Consider the following 21,944-nt stretch of genomic DNA (forward strand, 5'->3'; position numbering starts at 1 on the left):
CCTACCGTTATCCCTTCAACAAACTGACCCTGCACTCACCCTCTCTCTGTCCCTATATTGCTATCCCTAACCAGAAACAGGGGTACTCTACCCAAGAGGTCTAGTACCTAGGGCACATCAAATGAAAAACCTCTCCACAGGAGAGAAGCCCTACTGTTACCAAGACTGCCATACTCCAAAGACCTGATCTTCCCGAGGTCACCGGTGATGTTCCTACAGACCTCCACCTCGGAGAGGACTTTCCGCTGTGTAGATACTAGACACCGTGCATTCCACGTGTAGTACCTAACCACTAAACTGACTACAAATAAAGTGCCCCGGTCTCGGCCACCCAGGTTCCTGAATGCCCCATAAGCCCACTCCGGATAGGTAAGGCCAGCAAGGTGACTCCAGCCAATGGAAGCGCCCACCCGGTTGTAGACCCCTACATTAAAAGGACAATGAAGCAGGAAATGGTCCATGCTTTCCAGCGTGTCCCCGCACTCTTCTCGGGGACATCCCCGGTCATCAGAGCTCCTACACTTCAAATTGTCCTTTACATATAGCTTCCCCTGAAAGCAGCGCCAGGCCAAGTCCCAAAACTTCTGGGGGATCCTTTTCATGTTTAAAAGGTACAACCCCACCCTCAGATCCCGACCTGGGCAGTCCCTGAGCGCTAGAGGCTTCTGGAAGTGGGTCAACAGAACCCGTTTGTCAAGGAACTGCCTTGACTGGGTCCTGATCTCCCACACTCCCAGACCCCACCGACGTATCGCCTTCAGAGTCGGGGTAGCATAAGCCGGAAGATATCCGTGTGGCGTACGGAGGTCCTTCACTCGCCCTCCTCTCTCCCATTCCTGGAAGAAAGGCCGAAACCATTCCCTGCAGGAGAGTACCCACGGAGGAGCCCTCTCTGACCAGAGGTTTGAGATGTTAGCTTTCAAGAAGGTGTCTGTTAAGAACACCACAGGGTTTACCATAGATAAACCCCCTAGTCTCCTCGTGCGGTACGTAACCTCCCTCTTGACTAGGTTCATCCTGTTTCCCCATAACAGTTGGAAAAACAGGCTGTAGATCTTAGTGTAGTAAGCCTCTGGCAAGATACATACGCTGCCCAGATAGATAAACAAGGGGAGCAGGTACGATTTGATCAGGTGTACCCTTTCCCTGAGGGTCATAGACCAACCCTTCCACTGGTTCACCTTCTGAGTGGCATCCTGGAGCTTACCATCCCAGTTTTTGGTGGAATAATCATCCTGACCGAATGTGATGCCCAAAACTTTTGCTGACTCTTGGGGCCCTGGAAGGGTGTCCGGGAGATCAAACGTGGGATCTCCCCCTCCCAGCCAGAGACTCTCACACTTATCCCGGTTGATCTTAGACCCGGATGCCTCCGAGTAGCGGTCCACTTCTGACATCACCACATCGACCTCCTCTCTCAAGGACACGAAAATGGTGACATCATCAGCGTACGCCACTACTCTCTGGGGGACATCCAGCTCCACCAGACTCATCCCGACTCCCGCCAACGGCCCACAATCTACCCTCCTGACGAAGGGATCGATTGCGAACACGTATAAAAGCGGGCTCAAAGGACAACCCTGACGGACTCCGGACCCCACCTCAAAAGAGCGGCCAGACCACCCGTTCACTAGCGGGAAACTCTCTGCCCCTGCATACAAGATCTTAAGCCAATTAACAAAAGTACTCGGTAAGCCATATCTCAGGAGGACAGACCAGAGGTACTCATGGTTCACCCGATCAAATGCTTTGGCCTGATCCAAGGACAGCAAGTACCCCTTCCAGAGACCCGCACTACTCCGCTCCACTGCCTCCCTGACACTAAGGACCGCACTTAAGGTGCTTCGGCCTGGAACAGAGCAGTGCTGGGCCCTCGAAAGGAGCCGGGGTGCAAACTTCACCAGCCGATTAAACAGTATCTTGGCCAGAAGTTTCCTGTCCGTATTGAGAAGAGCTATGGGCCTCCAATTCTCAATACGGCTGGGATCTTTACCCTTTGACAGGAGAATCAGGGCTGACCTCCTCATTGACTTCGGCAGAGTGCCCGAGGAGAGACACTCATTGAATACCTCAGTCAAGAGGGGAGCTAAAGACTCCTTAAAGGTCCTGTACCACTCGGATGTTAAGCCATCCGGACCTGGCGACTTCTTAGGGGCGAGCCCCTCGATCGCCAGTCTCACTTCCTCTTCCCTGATTTCTACTGCCAAAACATCAAGAGAAGGGTCTACCCCTGGCTCAGGAATGGTTTCAGCCAGGAAAACCGACATCTTGTCTCGATCCAGATCCTTCCTCCCCAAGAGGTGCGAGTAGAAGGATCTGACAACCTCCAAGATCCCTGATCTGGACCGATTCAGAGATCCTGTACTATCAATCAGTCCTGAAATGACTTTACTACTCACTGACATCTTACAGTTTCTGTAAGGGTCGGGCGAGCGGTACTTCCCGAAATCCCTCTCAAAAACCAAAGATGCGTGCCTATCGTACTGACACCTCATCAGCAAGGATTTCACTCTGGAGATATCCTCTCGGCTACCTCCAGTCGAGACAAGGAGCTCGAGTTTCCTCCTCAGACCCTGATACAGGCGATACCTGTTCAGGGACCTGAGGCTCGAGAGCTGGCGGAAGAACCCCGCAACCCGCTTCTTGAATATCTCCCACCACTCCAGCTTATTACTACAGAGGCCCAGTAAAGGTACCTGACTCTGAAGAAAATCCTCAAAGGACTGTCTCACCTCTGCTTCCTCCAGGAGGGACGAATTCAGCTTCCAATAACCTTTACCCATCCGGGGGGTCTCTGAAACATTCAGGGAAAACAAAATCATACAGTGATCGGAGAACTCCACCTCAACCACGGACACTGCGGAAGAGACGGCTTCCTCCTTTAAATAAAACCTATCTATCCTAGACCTGCGACTACCTTGATGATAGGTGAAACCCGCGTGGCCCGAGGGGCTCCGGATGTGGGCGTCCTCTAGGCGAGCTTCTCTAGCTATGCTAATCAGTGCCACACTATCGCAAGTCAGCGGACCATTGGAGCCTCTCCTATCCTGGGACCTCGTGACATTATTGAAGTCCCCTCCAAAGATCACTTGCCGACTCGTAAAAAGAAAGGGCTTAATCCTCATAAAGAGATCTTTGCGGCCCCACTTGGTTTGTGGGGCGTAGATGTTAATGAGCCGGAGCTCTTGTCCCTTCATGAGGACATCTAAGATCAGGCACCTCCCCATTTCTAACTCAATAACCCGTCTGCATTCAACTGGAGCGGTAAAAAGGACCGCCACCCCACTATACGGCTCAGCCGCAAGAGACCAGTGGGAGGGACCGCGCCTCCACTCTCTTCTGGCTTTTACCAGAGAGGCTAGATCTGACAACCTGGTCTCTTGTAAAAAGAAAATGTCGGCTTCAACACGGCCGAGAAAATCAAAGGCTGCGAATCTAGCCGTATCCGACTTAATGCTGGCGCAGTTAATAGATGCCAGCGTCAGTGGGGTGAGTGCCGCCATCCTGGGTGATTGAGTTAGATGGCCTCACCCCTTATACCTTCTTCCTCTCCTTCCCTCTATCCCCATCTGAATCAGAGGAAGACCCTTTACCCCTTTTTAGGCTCAGAGACATATCCATCCCAGGATCTTTACCTCTGGCATCTGGTGTTACCTCCACCCCTGAGGAAACTGTCCCAGAGGAAGGAGGCTCGGCACCTCCTGGAGGCCGCACTGCTTCCTGAACCTCAAGAGGAGGAGGGAAGGTAGTATCCCCGAGGGCCTCATACCGATTTGAATGGACGATCAGAGGGTCGGAGACTGAATTGTTCCTTCTATGGTCTGAGGCTACAACTGAAGAGGAGGATGGCGCCACCTTACTCTTACCCTTTTTCCTCCTCTTCTTTTTCTGGCCACCATTTACTGTCTGCCCCTCCTCCTCCTCCTCATCCACAGTTTCGGATTCAGAGGCATGACTGGAGGAAGGAGCATCTTGACCTTCTTCCCTACGCAGTCTCCCCATCTCCTCGTCCAGTTTGGCCTCACCCAAAGCCTCAGAGTTATTCTGACCTCCTTCTGAGCCAGTGTCTGGAGTGGGACCCCGAGCTACCCCTGGCACCTGGGCATTCTCAAGGGCCCTCTCCAACCTGCGCTTCTCCTCTCGCCTCCGCATAGAGGGGGTCTTATGTTTTTCCTTCACTGGCTTTGGTGCCCCCTCTCCTCCACTGGTCCCTTCCCCCGCCGGGGCAACCGTTAGGCTTTCCCCAGCCGGGGCGGTCACAGCATTAGAGAACGAGCGCGGACACCGGCTGAACGGGTGACCTAAGTCACCACACAAGTTACACCGAATCTGTCCACAGGTGGCCGCCAGGTGACCCACCCCACAGCAGAGGGCGCATATCTGCTGAGTGCAGTTGGCACTAAAGTGGTTTGGGTCACCACACCTGTGGCACAGCTTCGGCTGCCCCTGGTAGAAGATCTGAATCCTGTCGCGTCCCAGGAAGGCGGCCGAAGGGATGTGGGTGACCGTGTTCCCTGAACGCCTGAGACGGACGGAAAACGTCCAGGCCCCTGACCATATATTGTGCTCATCAAAGTTCTTCCGGGGGATGTCCGTCACCTCCCCGTACCTGCCCAACCAGGTCATAATGTCATAACAAGAAAGTGACTCGTTACGTGTCAAAACGGTCACTTTCTTTACCATACTCTGGCGAGATACCGCTTTTACAGCGAAATCTCGCCATCCGGGCTCGTTTTTCATCAGCTCATAATTAGACCAAAAGAGATCTAGTCCCTCCGGCCTAACAAAGCTGACGTCAAACTCGGAGGAGCCGAAGGGGTGAATCAGGGCAAAGATGTCCCTAGCCCTGAAACCCATCTGGAAAAGAAGCTCCACCACCTTGCCCCTTTGGGGGCACGCATCTTCGCCTTTCCAGACCAGACGGGCCACATTCCTGCGACCTATCTCCTGCCCGGGTGTCTGGAGGGACCATACGGTCTCCCCATTCCTCTCTCGGAACGCTCCCAGACCATGTCTCTCCACCCAAAAAGACAGGTCCATCTCCTTTCCCTCTACCTGGAGCGTCCTTTCTCCTCTCTTCAGTGCCTCCAGGAGGCGCCGTTGCAACTGACCGTCACCAGATGCAGGAGGTAAAGATCCCACTGAACCCCCAGCCGCCACACTCGCATAACTCCTGGCGACCGGGGGGGCAGCCGGACCAGACACCGTCCCTATGTCCCTGCCTAGGCCACCTGTACTGCCACAAAAGCCACTACCACTCCTCCCATCTGCACCACTACCACTCCTCTCATTCACACCACTACCACTCCTTCCATTCACACCGCTACCACTCCTCCCATCTACACCACTACCACTCCTCCCATCTGCACCACTACCACTCCTCCCATCTACACCACTACCGCTCCTCCCATCTGCACCACTACCACTCCTCCCATCTGCACCACTACCACTCCTCCCATCTGCACCACTACCACTCCTCCCATCTGCACCACTACCACTCTTCCCATCTACACCACTACCACTCCCACATACACCCCTCTCATCCACAGCACTACCACTCTCATCATTCACACTCTTTGTATTTACATTGCTTTCATTTACAGTATATATGGGATCAGCAGCTGCTTCACCCACTACCTCTGGGCTGGCCTGGATGTGTTTTAGCTTGGGCTTCTTGCTCCTTCTTAGGTCACCGGCGGCTGCCGACACTGACTCCTCCTCTATACGAGACGCCACCGTAGACGTCAAATCCCGAGGCTGCCCCTCCGGGCGCACCTCCACCCCTCCTTCTGCCACTGATGTGCAGGGACTCCCCTCCCTATCAGGGGAGATCCCTGCAGCATCCGCGCTACACACTGCGCCCGACCGCACAGGCTCAGCAGTAGGTCCCGGTGCCTGGACACTCCCCCCCTCTCAGGGGAGTGCCCTGCAGAGCTGGTGACATTGCCCACAATACTCGGGGAACCGCTCCCCTTGCACACTGCCGCATAACTACTGCCCACCATTAGCCCGTCCTGCTCTTCCCTACCAGCAGGACGCATGACTGTAGCACCCGCGGCCATGTTGGATGCAGCACTGTACCCCCCGTGCTGGTCCCGTTCCACAGCAGAAGCGGGATCTGGCAGGGTGGGGGGACCAGCAGCCTGAACCAACTTTTCAGGTAGCCCAGACTGCTGGATAGGAGAGAAAACAAACTTCACTTGCTTCCCAGCCTTTTTCTTCTTCTTTTTCTTCCTTTTATTCTCCTCAGGGCCCAGGTCCTGGCCAAAACTGAAATTTTCAAGATGGGTGGGTGACTCCTGCATCACTATGGCCCGCAGGAGCCCCCCACCGACCGGGCTGCTGTCACCGCCATCACTGCTGTCACTTTCCTCTGAGGTGGTTGGTAAGGCGACTTGGGCAGGGTTAATATATTCTGCACTTGGGGTGACAGAGGTCTTAGGGGTACATGGGGTATCACACACATCCCCCTCACTCTCATCACCCTCACTGCCGCCATCTCCCTCACCACCTTCCTCCATCTTCTCCTCTGTATCAAACAGGCATTCTTCCTCCCCCTGACTATCCTCTTCCTCCTTCACAGGGGTCTTCATGATTTTATAGCGGTCGTCATTTTTTAACTTTTCCTTAAATATACCCGCTCCCTCTACGATCTGCATTCGGGCTCTCACCACCTCCTGCTCCTCTGCCTTCAGTTCACACACCCTGGCAGCAAACTTAGCCCTCATGGCCTTGGCAGAGTTATCTGTCTGGTAGCGAGCAAACTTCAGATCTTCCCTTAACACCTTCAGCTTCTTTCCCAGCTGCTCATATTCCACCAGCTTTGCCTGCATGCGGGATCCAAAGGTGGCAAGCGACTCCCTGGGTCCCTTCACCCCCCATTGCTGGGGTTCCATAACAACAGTCCCTGAAGACATAACTGTAATTTTCTTACCGGACGCCTTGCGGTTTCCAGCGACGGACGGGGGAGTGGGCTCCACATTTCTGCGGAGCCTGCTGGATCTTCTCACCCCGTCCTGAGAATCGGCCGTAGCTCTCTCACTCCCACCCCCCTCCGGCCTAGTTCGAGGGGTGGAAGTCTGGGGCTCCATAGCAGGAGGTTCTCCCAAGGAGGCTGCCACCCTCCTGGGAAAAAGGCTGTAGGAAAATCTGCTTCAATCCCCTCTCTCTGGAAAGCCCTGGAAATCAGACACACCCAACAGCTGCTGTGTTCCACAGGAAGTGTTCTCTGCTGACACCTCTGTCTGTGTCAGGAACTGTCCAGAGCAGGAGCAAATCCCTATGGCAAACCTCTCCTGCTCTAGACAGTTCCTGACAAGGGTAGAGGTGTAAGCAGAGAGCACTGTAGTCAGACTGGAAAGAACTACACAACTTTCTCTGGAACATACAGCAGCTGATAAGTACTGGAAGGATTAAGATTTTTAAATACAAGTAATTTACAAATCTGTTTAACTTTCTGGCACCAGTTGACTTAAAAACAATGTTTTCGACTAGGGTACCCCTTTAAAGCCAGCTACTAAAGCATATTCCTTTTTTCTAATCTGTTTCTATATTCTGATTGTACTTTGTTTTTAGTATTTTTGTACATTATTATGGGGGCAGCCATCTTGTCTGAGCTGTTTTAGGCAGCATTTATAGATATGCTTTACAGAAAGCCCTATGGCCATAAGCAACACTTTAGACCGAAGCTCACCCATTCCATAAATGGAAAAGTTGTCTGGGCATGCTTTGTGACCTTTGTAAAGATCATTCTAAAGAGAGGGGGGATATGGAGCTGTGAGCAACAGCTAATGTTAATACCTATATACCTGTGTCACCTTTCACTATACTCTCTGTACTGTCTGTGATGATAAAGAGGAGACTGCTGGGAAATGATTTGTACAGAACAGGAAGCCTCAGCTTAGTTTTAGGCCTTGTGTCCAGAATGGTAACTGCAAGATTTCAGCATTATTTTACAATATAGATTGTAAAATGGAAAATTAGAAAAAACTCTACCAACAATTCTTAAAAAAATTATGGTTAACATAAAAACTTCCCATTCCCTTTAAAGGGGCACTCGGGAGGGGGAAAAAATGTTTTCAAATCAACTGGTGCCCGAAAGTTACACAGATTTGTAAATTACTTCTATTTAAAAATCTTAATCCTTCCAGTACTTATCATCTGCTGTATACTACAAAGGAAGTTGTGTAGTTCTTTTCTGTCTGACCACAGTGCTCTCTGCTGACACCTCTGTCCATGTCAGGAACTGTCCAGAGTAGGAGAATATCCCCAAAGCAAACCTCTCCTGCTCTGGACAGTTCCTGACATGGACAGAGGTGGTGGCAGAGAGCACTGGGGTTAGACTGTAGATCATACAGCAGCTGATAAGTACTGGAAGGATTATTGGGAGTTGTAGTTTTGTAGTAGGAGGTCCACAATTTGTAGACCACCTTTCATTGTTCTGACCCCAACTTATTGAATTTTGATATCACTTTACTGGGAAAACTCTTTTAAGGGGTTGTCCTGGCATAAAAAAAAAACAACTTTCTATAAGGAAGCCATCTTGACGATCAGCTGACCGCCATGGGTCCAGCGCGAAAAACCCAACCATAAGCTCTTAGATATACATTTTCCCCTTCAGCGGCCACTACAGGACAAATGTAGCATTACACAGCTGCCATTCAAGCTAGAGCTGTTGTCTGCAGGTTTTATCTCTTGTAGTATAATCTCTTATGACAATGGATACACCCCCCATGTTGATTTTTGCCCCTTAATTTGGGGCGACAGATGAGGCTTTATGATGCATAATATGCAAAAATAACCAAAAAATAAATAAACAAGCATTTCAAACATTTTCACAAACAGATACTCAGTTTTCATTTATTCTGAATGCCCATGTCCTTTTTATTTTTTAATATTTTTTTTCTAGGAGGAATAAAAATTCCATATACATTCATAAAACATTAAAAATGAACTCAGTTTTTGTCTCATTGACGCTTTTTTTTGCATTAATCATCAAAACGCACTTTGGAATTAACTATTACATAAAAAAATAGCAAAAAAAGGCAACATAGAAAAAAGGAAACTATCAAATATTATGCATATACAATCAAATGGTACAATTCAACAAATGGATGATAAGTAGGAACGGAAAAGGCATCAGTCGGTGTTGTTTTAAAGTACAGTAAATGGATGGCATAATCTGCTGTAAGCTTTAGGCTATCGCTACATAGACGACGTAATTATATGTTAGCTGACGATTCTAGAGGAAACACTGTTATTGCTGTCACAAGGTGCTGTGGATACAATGTTTTGTCATACGATGAACACTTATCAAGCATGTGCTATCGGGAATATCTAAAGACCATGTGATCTAATAGATCCCGCCTAGTAAACAGCCGATTTGGCTGTGGGTGTCTAATAGTTTACACTATTACATTTGAGACTCCAGTCATATTTTAAGCAGGGTTTACAATTCCTCTGGCTGAAAGCCATCATGGTACAAATGTTGGGATCTCTTGCATTGTGGGAGATGTATTTTTTGTCCATATCACATTATCATGTGGCTCCCCTTAAAGTACCACAACAAAGTAGGCTCCACGCCAATGTCCTATGGCTCTCCAGCTCTAGCAAAGCTACAACTCCCATCATGCCCGGACAGCTTTCAGCTGTCCGGGCATAATGGGAGTTGTAGTTTTGCTACAGGTTAGGGGGACACTATTCTATGCCCACATTGAATCAGAAGCGGGGGGAGAAAGCCAGAAGAAATCTGAATGCAGATCTGAATGTGAATGGAGTATAACGGCCTTTTGACATGGGTCTACACTGCCATGATAACGAGAGCCAATCTGGGTGATCGGCACTCGTTTGCTGAGCCTTGACAAGGCTTGACCAATCATGCGGCCGGGTCACAGAAATGATCACTGGATCATTCGTGCAGCTCTTTAAATTCATCATCGTTGACCTTGCTGTTTACACAGGGCGAAGTGCGTCCTATAACAATAATTTAAATGACTGCACAAAATATCCCATCACCCGACGAATCGGCATTTGCTCATTCACCGGCTGATCGTTGACCCTTTTACACGGGCTGATTATCTAGAATGAGCCTGGGGGGTGGGGGGGATTGAATTAATCGTTGTCTTTGCATGATTTCTTGCCATGTTTTGCGTGTTTTTTTGGCTGGTGGCTATTTGTTGATTGTTTTTTCCCATATTTTTTGCAGTAGGCAGTAGCTTCGTCATTTTTGCATTTGCGTAATTGTCTAAATTTTTCTGTGTGTGTAATTGTGTAAATTTTTTGCATGTGTGTAATTGTGTAAATTTGTGGGTGTGTGTAATTGTGTACATTTTTGCGCCTGTGTAATTGTGTACATTTTTGAGCCTGTGTAATTGTGTACATTTTTGCGCCTGTGTAATTGTGTAAATGTTTGCATGTGTGTCATTGTGTAAATTTGCACATTTGGGTAAGGGTAGCACATCCGCAGTGTATTTCACAATGCTGATACGCTGACGGCAGTCACAAAAGCGAGCTCACTGCTGCGGCTGGGTAGCTTTTTGAGTCCACTCGTAGCGGCAGATTTCCCACTGTAGGCACAATAGTGCCTGTTCGTAGCAGATGTGCAGCAGGAAATCCACTGCTACGAGCAGACACACAGAGCTACCCAGCCGCAGCAGGCAGCTCGCTCTTGTGACTGTCATCGGCACATCCGCTTTGTGAAATTCGTTGCAGATGCGCTTGGTGTGACCGTACCCTTAATGAGTCAATGTGGGCAAATTATTTTGTTGCATTTATCCTCTGCATTAAAAAAAAACAAAAAAAAAAAAACAGAAAAGGAATTTTGCGCAAAAAAGTACACAAGCGTGCTCCACTCCCTAGGTGGGATAGGGTGTGGGAAGTTCATGAATTTGTGTGTGTTTTCCCCCTGTTGCCCATTCTTTAAAAAAAAATTCACCCATTTTATTATGTTGCATCTGCAACTTTTTAGATTAGACACAGAAACCTCCGGCAAAGAAAACTGTGCATATGAAAAAAAATAATATTGCCCAAATTGATATGATAACACCCCCTCCTAATGTATGTCAGAATTAGTGCAAGACAAATAAGCAGAAATACTTCTCATGATTGTTGTTTAAACTGTTACTTACTGGCCCAGTCTATATATATATATATATATATATATATATATATATATATATACACACATATATATATATATATATATATATATATATATATATATATATCTACTGTGTAATGTTGGGAAAACAAGTCCTAAAATCCAAATGTATAAAGTCAGGATTGGTCATGTGATGAGATTCCTTGTTCTCCCAGAGCCAAGTGATGACAATCTGTATTTTCCTAACTTTCCTGCCTTGTATAAATCGTTATGGCATGCGCCCTGTGTGTGTGTTCGGGGGGCCCGGGGGGGGGGGGGGGGGCGGTGCTTGCATTAACCATGGCACAGCTGGTGTCTAGGTTTATTTTGTTTCAGATGTTGTATAAATCAATGTACAATCTACTGCAAAAGTCAGGAAAGTGCTTGTGCAAAACCCCCAATAATGGACCATAAATGGCATTCCCTTCCGATGGTGCCTAAGGCAGCTGCCTTCTCTACCCACCCCTTGTCTCAGCTTTATAGACTGGGCCGGCTCTGCCTATAGGCAAAATAGGCAGCCGCCTAGAGTGCCCTCTTGATGGGGGTGCCAATCTGCCCGCTGCAATAAAGTTAGCCAGCATCCGAAAAACCCACCAATCCGAAGCACCTGCCCATCAAGAAAACCCCTCACCCTAACCGTACTATATCATCAGCATTTTTCAACCTGCTGAAGGAGCGCAGAGCCACCTCCAAGGCAGACAGGGATGTTCTCTAAGGTCAGGTCCGTCCAACATCCTGACATCGTGCGCACCTCCATACATCAGGAGGAGCCAATGGGCGGGGTTCCTGTAGATTCTGCCAACCAATTTTTGGCAACGAACTAGACTGGGAGCTTGACCAAAAGTCGGAAAATGTAACCACAAATTTTGGTGGTCAATGTTGGTGGTGTTGGCCACCTAGAAGATGTGATGAGGGATCTATAAGACATTGACTACCATTGTGTGAATTTGTCATAGGCCACCAGTGCTCGAACACTGCAACATTGTGCTTTAAATACAATGGTCATATCTTGTCGCCGTCCTTCAATACTGTTTCTATAAACTCCACATCCCACCAGGACACCATACCTGGATGTATATTACAGAACATTGGTAACATCTAACAGTTGTGATGGACATCTAGTGTCGGAATGAACATTGGATTGTACACTCCTCTCTGGAATTCGGCTGACCGCCATGCTATAGGATAGTTTGCCTTGTCTGACGCGTGAGTCACAGCGTTGGGCGGCATGACATGGTGGAACTATTACAAGGCAGCAGAACACTATGATGACCTTTTTGGGTGGACACCTCCTGGAACATTGCCAAAGGTTCTAGCAGAGGGAAAACCTTCGAGAGTTGATGTTCATTTTGGTAACCCCAATAAGTTTAAGGGGCGTAGAAAGGCCAAAGGAGGACATCATGGGGAAGTCACATAGGAGGTCGGAGAGCTCATCCCGTTCCTCCAGTTCGTAGGTGGCGTCGTTCAGCATCCGTCGATGGATGTGACAGGTCTGCTCGATCTTCAGCTTGTTGATGTCGCTGCGGAGCCTCATGAGCTGCCTGGCCAGCTGCTGGTCCTGAAGACGCATTTCTGTCTGTAGAAAAGGAAAAAAATCCATTATTTGGGCAGGGTCACAAAGGGGGCATCCGCAGGGTATATGACGCTGGCGATGCGGCGACGGCAGTCACAGAGGGCTGCAGAGTGAGCTCCCGGCCGAGGCCGGGAGCTCGGTCTGCAGTCCCTCTGTGACTGCCGTCGGCGCATCCGCAGTGCCAGATACGCTGCAGATGAGCTCTGTGTGACCCTGCCCATAAAAAAGGAGTAGGTATTATGTTTGGCTAGTTGGCAGTGCCCACCTATGACGCTGCCGATGCGGCGACGGCAGTCACAGAGGGACTGCAGAGCGAGCTACCGACCGTGGCCGAAAGCTTGCTCTGCAGTCCCTCTGTGACTGCCGTCGCCGCATCCACAGCGTCAAATACGCTACGGATGTGCCCTGTGAGACCCTGAAGAAGGAGTAGGTATTATGTTTGGCCAGTTGGCAGTGCCCACCTATGAGCGTACTAAATTCCTTGCCAAAAGCCTTAATAACATTCCATAAAGACTCTGTATGAACGTAATGAGATCTCTCCAAGAATCCTCAAGAAAGAAACCATCTCATACTGACGGAAAAGAAAACCTCACCGAATGTCTTCTCAAGGTCAAGAACATCCTAAGAAAGCATCCACTTGTCTAAAGATTAAGAATAACAAATATTGTTCTATGTGAGATACATTTAAAGTGATATTCAAAACTTTCATGTACAATATTTACCTGACAAGCTAAGGACTACATTGCTGTATAAATTCTTGTTTGTCTGGGCAGTATTATAGTAGTTATATTCTTGTATATAGGAGCAGTATTATAGTAGTGTATTCTTGTATATAGGGGCAGCATTGTAGTAGATATATTCTTGTATATAGGAGCAGTATTATAGTAGTATATTCTTGTATATAGGAGCAGTATTATAGTAGTTATATTCTTGTATATAGGAGCAGTATTATAGTAGTTATATTCTTGTATATAGGAGCAGTATTATAGTAGTATATTCTTGTATATAGGAGCAGTATTATAATAGTTATATTCTTGTATATAGGAGCAGTATTACAATAGATATAGGGGCAGTATTATAGTAGTTATATTCTTTTATATAGGAGCAGTATTATAGTAGTTATATTCTTGTATATAGGAGCAGTATTATAGTAGTATATTCTTGTATATAGGAGCAGTATTATAATAGATATAGGGGCAGTATTATAGTAGTTATATTCTTGTATATAGGAAGCAGTATTATAGTAGTTATATTCTTGTATATACGAGGCAGTATTATATTAGTTATATTCTTGTATATAGGAGCAGTATTATAGCAGTTATATTCTTGTATATATGGTCAGTATTATAGTAGTATATTCTTGTATATAGGAGCAGTATTATAATAGTTATATTCTTGTATATAGGAGCAGTATTACAATAGATATAGGGGCAGTATTATAGTAGTTATATTCTTTTATATAGGAGCAGTATTATAGTAGTATATTCTTGTATATAGGAGCAGTATTATAATAGATATAGGGGCAGTATTATAGTAGTTATATTCTTGTATATAGGAAGCAGTATTATAGTAGTTATATTCTTGTATATACGAGGCAGTATTATATTAGTTATATTCTTGTATATAGGAGCAGTATTATAGTAGTTATATTCTTGTATATAGGAGCAGTATTATAGTAGTTAAATTCTTGTATATAGGAGCAGTATTATAGTAGTTATATTCTTGTATATAGGAGCAGTATTATAGTAGTTATATTCTTGTATATAGGAGCAGTATTATAGTAGTTATAGTCTTGTATATAGGAGCAATATTATAGTAGTTATATTCTTGTATATAGAAGCAGTATTATAGTAGTTATATTCTTGTATATAGGAGGCAGTATTATAGTAGTTATATTCTTGTATATAGGAAGCAGAATTATAGTAGTTATATTCTTGTATATAGGAGCAGTATTATAGTAGTTATATTCTTGTATATAGGAAGCAGTATTATAGTAGTTATATTCTTGTATATAGGAGCAGTATTATAGTAGTTATATTCTTGTATATAGGAGCAGTATTATAGTAGTTATATCCAAGTGGAGAAAAATGAGTGGCACCAATGACTAGTCTCCCTAGGTAACAGCAATATCGGAGCAGTTTGCGGAGGTACTATCCTGGAGTTACAGGTGTAAGTAATACCTGGGGGTGCAGGTGTAAATTCAATAGTCCATAAATATGACGGTGAAGGAGAAAATAGATAGACCGCACTCACCCACTGTATGAACTTGTGAATGTTGATTTATTCAGATCATCCGAAGTAGATCCATAAGGTGGAGGACATGGAGGGGAATGAACGCCAGGACTAGTTTCGCGCCGGACGGCGCTTCCTCTGACCTGACTACAGGTAGCCCAGTCAGAGGAAGCGCCGTCCGGCGCGAAACTAGTCCTGGCGTTCATCCCCCTCCATGTCCTCCACCTCATGGATCCATCTTCTAGGACCTGAATAAATCCACATCTTCAAGTACATACAGTGGGTGAGTGCGGTATCTTCATTTTTCTTCTTTTTTGTCATATTTATAGTAGTTATATTCTTGTATATAGGAAGCCGTATTATAGTAGTTATATTCTTGCATATAGGAGACAGTATTATAGTAGTTATATTCTTGCATATAGGAGACAGTATTATAGTAGTTATATTCTTGCATATAGGAGACAGTATTATAGTAGTTATATTCTTGTATATATAGGGGCAGTATTATAGTAGTTATATTCTTGTATATAGTAGACAGTATTATAGTAGTTATATTCTTGTATATAGGAGCAGTATTATAGTAGTTATATTCTTGTATATAGGAGCAGTATTATAGGTAATCTGCAGGGAAAGCCCTATGTTGGTTGGTTCATGCATGGTATTGATGCACAGCCCTACATAGGTTAATGTGGCTAAGCTGAAATACCAGTCACAGCCTAAGGACACAGGTGGTGCTATTTCTGGGTAATAGGTAGACACAAGTATAGTTTTACAGATTCTTAGTTCTGATTAAATCAGGTAGCAAAATTTTCAGTGAAGTATTAACCAAACTGTGATTTAAAGCTGGGTTCTTTTCCATGAGAACCATCTATGGACCCATCATAAAGACCCCAGTGCAATTTTAATCCTATTAAAAACTGTCCTGATTGGGGAATGTTCTCAGGCTATACTGTGTTGTCTTTTTTGTTTTTACAGTCTCTGAAAATAAAAAGTCGTTAACTACTAAATTCTAAAGGGCAAATCTTTGGAGGGTGATTTCAATAGAGGCTAGTAAATCCTTTGGCCAGGAGCCAAAGACATTTTCCACCCATCCACAAGATGTGACATCCACATAGTTTCTTTAGGATTCATCTTCCTTGGATCTCGCTGGCATCCACTTAACACTTCTTTTATAATAAGATAACCATGGCTTGGACCTGATCCCTGTGCTGAACACAGTCACTACAACAAATGTCGTCTAGTGTCAGTGCCAGGAAATGAGACCAAGAGATAAAGCTGCCGAAAAATGTCCCTGATGGAACAAACAAACATTCTAGACACTAATGGAAAATGGGTGGAGAATAGGTAAAATATGCTACAGTAGATTGTGAGATTGATGGTGCATAACGGCAGTATAATAACTACTATAATACTGCCTTCTATATACAAGAATATAACTACTATAATACTGCTCCTATATACAAGAATATACCTACTATAATACTGCTCCTATATACAAGAATATAATTACTATAATACTGCTCCTATATACAAGAATATAACTACTATAATACTGCCCCTATATACAAGAATATAACTACTATAATACTGCTTCTATATGCAAGAATATAACTACTATAATACTGCTCCTATATGCAAGAATATAACTACTATAATACTGCCTCCTATATGCAAGAATATAACTACTATAATACGGCTCCTATATACAAGAATATAACTACTATAATACTGCTCCTATATACAAGAATATAACTACTATAATACTGCATCCTATATACAAGAATATAACTACTATAATACTACTCCTATATACAAGAATATAACTACTACAATACTGCCTCCTATATACAAGAATATAACTACTATAATACTGCCCCTATATACAAGAATATAACTACTATAATACTGCTCCTATATACAAGAATATAACTACTATAATACTTCTCCTATATATAAGAATATAACTACTATAATACTGCTTCTATATACAAGAATATAACTACTATAATACTGCTCCTATATACAAGAATATAACTACTATAATACTTCTCCTATATACAATAATATAACTACTATAATACTGCCTCCTATATGCAAGAATATAACTACTATAATACGGCTCCTATATACAAGAATATAACTACTATAATACTGCTCCTATATACAAGAATATAACTACTATAATACTGCTCCTATATACAAGAATATAACTACTATAATACTGCTCCTATGTACAAGAATATAACTACTATAATACTGCTCCTATATACAAGAATATAACTACTATAATACTACCTCCTATATACAAGAATATAACTACTATAATACTGCTCCTATATACAAGAATATACCTACTATAATACTGCTCCTATATACAAGAATATAATTACTATAATACTGCTCCTATATACAAGAATATAACTACTATAATACTGCCCCTATATACAAGAATATAACTACTATAATACTGCTTCTATATGCAAGAATATAACTACTATAATACTGCTCCTATATGCAAGAATATAACTACTATAATACTGCCTCCTATATGCAAGAATATAACTACTATAATACGGCTCCTATATACAAGAATATAACTACTATAATACTGCTCCTATATACAAGAATATAACTACTATAATACTGCTCCTATATACAAGAATATAACTACTATAATACTGCTCCTATATACAAGAATATAACTACTATAATACTGCTCCTATGTACAAGAATATAACTACTATAATACTGCTCCTATATACAAGAATATAACTACTATAATACTGCCTCCTATATACAAGAATATAACTACTATAATACTGCTCCTATATACAAGAATATAACTACTATAATACTGCTCCTATATACAAGAATATAACTACTATAATACTGCCTCCTAGCTGAGAGGTTGTGTCTGTGTAGCTCTCCTGATGTCTGGAGAAAGCCCAGGGAGGGGCCACCCTGGGTGGGGAAGCTCCCCAAGCAAGGCCCAGGCTTCTCGGCCTATTCTGGGAATTAATCCCCAGACACCACAAACCATGGATGAAAATCCTAAAGTTTCTCTGGATGTGAGAAATGTTCAGAATGTTGTCAGTTCTGGTGCAGCAAGAAGCACAGATGAAAAGAAAGCTGTGGAACTAAAGAAGGAATCATCAAGTCAGGTAATGGCTGCAGGTACAATCCACCCCTCCTGCAGTCAGACAGAGGAGAACATCCCTGGAGAAGCAGACCATGCAGGAGAATCTGCAGCAGCCTGTCCTGATACGTTCTGACCGCACACGATACGGGAGCGGGAGCAGCGCAAAAGTTACAAGCACGCCAGATGAGACCAGAGGGAGTACAGCAGGAAGGCTTCAGGGGGCCACAAGTGCGGTCACTGAGAAGAACCAGGGGCCCAGTCCCCAGTCTGGAGATTGTGACCCTGCAGCAGTGACCACAGCAACACCGAGACAGATCCCACCTCAGAAGCAGAGTCCTGTGAGTACCCCACCAGCGCGGCCCCCCAATACTCAGCGGGCACCTGAACTATGTCTGGCCGAGCAGATCCCAGCTCTGGTAAAGAGACTTGAGACTTTAAAAAAGACAAAGTTACAGCTGCAGAAACAAATTGAATGTATTTACAAGCTAAAGGCAGCAAACCCCAATAACCAGGCTGTACATGACAAGAAGCTGAGCTCCCTCGCTGTGCAGCTCGCTGACACTGTGCAGGACATGGAGGACGTATTGGACCAGATGGGACCAGTCGCTGAGACCTTCAGAAACCAGCAGTGATTTGAGGGATATAAGGAAAGACCAGCAACAAAGTCATCTACTGCTGCACCTAAGTCTTCAGCCTCACCAGGGGACACCCAGCAGTCCTGTACAAGACAAGAGGACATCCAGCAGTCCTGTGCAAGACCACTCCTCAGACCAGCCAGCTTCCCTTTTGAGAAAGGGGATTTGTACAGACAAGCAGAAGCAAGCGTCCAGCAACATCAGAGACCTGCAGAGACTCCTCCAGAGGTACCACAAGTCCCAGCAGTCAGCACGGTGAAGCAGGACTATGGACACATACCTGAAGGTAACTCTGTAACAGTAGTGCAGTCACCACAAGCCCCTGGGGGCAGTAGAGAGCAGCAGGACTGTGGACTCTTACCTGAAGGCAGCAGTGCAGCAGAGCGTTCACAGGACATGGCTCTGCAGGGCTTGCTGGGCTCTGTAGTGCAGGATCATACTGCCAGTGACTGCACTGATATGACTGTAAGTGATATTACTGATAATGTGTCTGCAGAGGGGGGTGCTTCACAGTCTGTGTGGGATCTGGGGTCATCTCTGGGGTCAGGTCCACCATTAGTTCAGCCTTCAGAGGCTTGTGACCCCCAGAGTATAGAGGTTGATGGTGGGGAGGGGGCTGTACAGTCTGATGCACAACACTTCCCCCCTTTAGTCACACAAGTGTCAGACCCCCATAGTACGGCTGGTCAGCAGCCACCACAGCGCCCCCAAGTACAGCAGGAGGGTAGAAGTAGTGGCGCCTCCTCTGGTAATGCCTGGAGTCGTGGGTCACCATTCATGTCCAATGTAAACTACACGGGTCAGGCTTTCAAGAGGAGGAACGTGGTCAGGTTCAGACATAGAGGGGCCAAGGAGGAGCTGCCTGACAGGAGGTTTGTGGTCCGTGAACTTCTGTGCCACCAAATGGGCTTCCTGCCATCTAACATCCTGGCAGTGATAAACCTTCCTGACAGGCAGGGCTATGACGTCAGCTTCAAACTCATTTCCGACCTCGACCGCTTCTGGGCCAATGTCACCCGGGTGAGAGATGCTGATGGCTGGAATAAGTTCAGCTTTGTCCCCATCTCCAGACCGGACACAGTGAATGTCACCATTATATTCTGGAACGAGTCTGTCCCCCCCCAGGATATTGTTGTGTGGTTAAAAAGACACTGTGACCTAATGTCAGACCTGACTAAGACCAGGGATGAGGACGGCATATGGACGGGCAGGTGGAAGGTCCTGGTGAAGTTACGGCAGATTAATAACATTACCCAACATCTGCCCAATTCATTCTTCATTGGCCGGGAGAAAGGGGTTTGCTTCTATGCAGGTCAGCCCAGAAAATGCTTCAAGTGTGGGAAGACCGGTCATATCGCGAGTGTCTGCACCCTGGTGAAGTGTAATTTATGTGGGGAGATCGGCCATGTCAGCGCCACCTGCCAGAATATCCGCTGCAACCTCTGTGGTAAGACCGGTCACTCCCACAGGGACTGTCCTGACGCCTGGCATAACATCTGTAAGGACTTCCCTGATGAGGACCTGCTGGAGGGGGCAGAGGACCTGGAGGAGGAGACGTTGGTGTCAGGGTCAGCAGTGACACAGCCCGAGCCTCAGCATAACACTAGGGGTGACAATATGGGTGACACTGTAGGTGACACTAGGGGTGACAATATGGGTGACAATATTGGTGACACAGTGCCCGACCAGTTCCAGCCAGGAGCCACTGAGGGGAACAGGGAGGTCACTGAGCAGGTTGTGGCCATGTCTTCTTCTGCCCCAGCATCAATAAATCCGCAGAAGAGACGGAAAAAAGACAAAACCAGCCGTAAGCCTGAGGAGGGATGGACCACTGTCCAAAAGCCCTCCAAAAAGAAAGTAGACCCCGGGTCAGGTGTAATGACCATCACAAATAGGTACAGTGTGTTGTCAGAGTCAGACGCTGAGGAAGAGATGGAGAGGGAGTTGAAGCGAGTGGTAGATGAATTTAATGAGGACCAAGAGGGTGATCCCCCCACAAAAAGGAGACCCCCACGGGATAAACGTCTGTCCGAATCGGACATGGAAACAGGTGGTCAGCAGGAGGGCTCGGACTCAGATCTGTGATGATGGGGGTGACATCTCTGCTTCTTCTGCTTTCCTTTGTTATGATGGCCGACTTTACCCTTAAAGTGTTCTCCAGTAATGTGAACAGTGTCAGAGTGAGGAGGACCAGACATGTCGTATATGACTATCTAAAGTCTATTGATGCTGACATCTTCTTCTTACAGGAGACACGTTTAAATACTCAAGGACTGTTACGTGAAGCAGAGCGGGAATGGCGGTCTGGTCCATCCTTTTGGTCACTGGCTGTGGAACCAAGTGCCGGGGTCTCTATCCTCTTTACCACCAATGATGTAACTATACATAGGCTTACAGAGGTATTGATGGGAAGGTGCCTAATGCTAGAAGTTACTATTCGGGGTAGAAGGCTCCGACTCATTAATATCTATGGTTCACAGACAGTGACTGAAAGGGTTAACCTTTATAATGAAGTGAAGCCATATCTCTTCACGTCTGTCCCCGTCATCTTGGCTGGAGATTTTAATGCCTCCAGAACAACTAGTGACAGATCCTCTAATAGACCTCTAACCCGAGACTCCAAGGTCTTAAACCAAATCATTCTACAGGCCGGGTTGTCAGATGTGTTTGTGCAGGGTGGTCGGAAGGCAAAGTTTACCTATTTTTGTGGTGGAAGAAGCAGTAGGATAGATTTGGCTCTGGTTAGTCCCACAGAGACCATTGGTGAGAAGGATGAGAAGATCGTCCCTTATTCTGACCATCTGGCCTTATATTTCTGTTTGGGTGTCACACAGTGTCCTGAGACAGGTAGAGGGTTGTGGAGACTGAATTCCAGCCTATTAGAAGATCCTTCTGTGCAGAGACAGGTTCACTCTCTTATACAGGGTCAGCTAGAGCGGGTGGACTTCTATGATGATATGGCCGCCTGGTGGGAGGATGTCAAGGATGAGATCAGAACCCTCTTAAAGAGACTGTCAGTTATAAAGGGGAAGAGTAAGTATGGCCAGTATCTCAAGCTGCGCAAAGAATTGGAGTCACTGTATTCGGCGGGTGGGGACCAACAAAGGATAGACCGGCTGAAATCTGAGATAAGGCAGTATCAGTACAGCAGGTATACCTCCCTGGTTCTTGAACGGGATTATGGGTCCTTAGGGTCTCCTGATCCCTTTGAGAATTGCCGGGAGCGGG

At 45.9% G+C, this 21,944-nt stretch overlaps 1 protein-coding gene across 1 annotated transcript in view; it reads right to left on the reverse strand.

Annotated features, from left to right (window-relative positions):
* Positions 1–8,843: 8,843 nt before the first annotated feature.
* The window catches only part of FAM167A (family with sequence similarity 167 member A), a 66,687-nt gene continuing 53,586 nt past the window's right edge, over positions 8,844–21,944 (reverse strand). Inside the window, exon 3 of the mRNA XM_056563840.1 lies at positions 8,844–12,713. Within this exon, the coding sequence (XP_056419815.1) occupies positions 12,450–12,713 (264 nt within the window). The 3' untranslated portion in view covers positions 8,844–12,449. The remainder of the gene's footprint in view (positions 12,714–21,944) is intronic.

This window comes from Hyla sarda, chromosome 3 (assembly GCF_029499605.1).
Source record: "Hyla sarda isolate aHylSar1 chromosome 3, aHylSar1.hap1, whole genome shotgun sequence".
In the NCBI taxonomy this organism is placed as follows: domain Eukaryota; kingdom Metazoa; phylum Chordata; class Amphibia; order Anura; family Hylidae; genus Hyla; species Hyla sarda.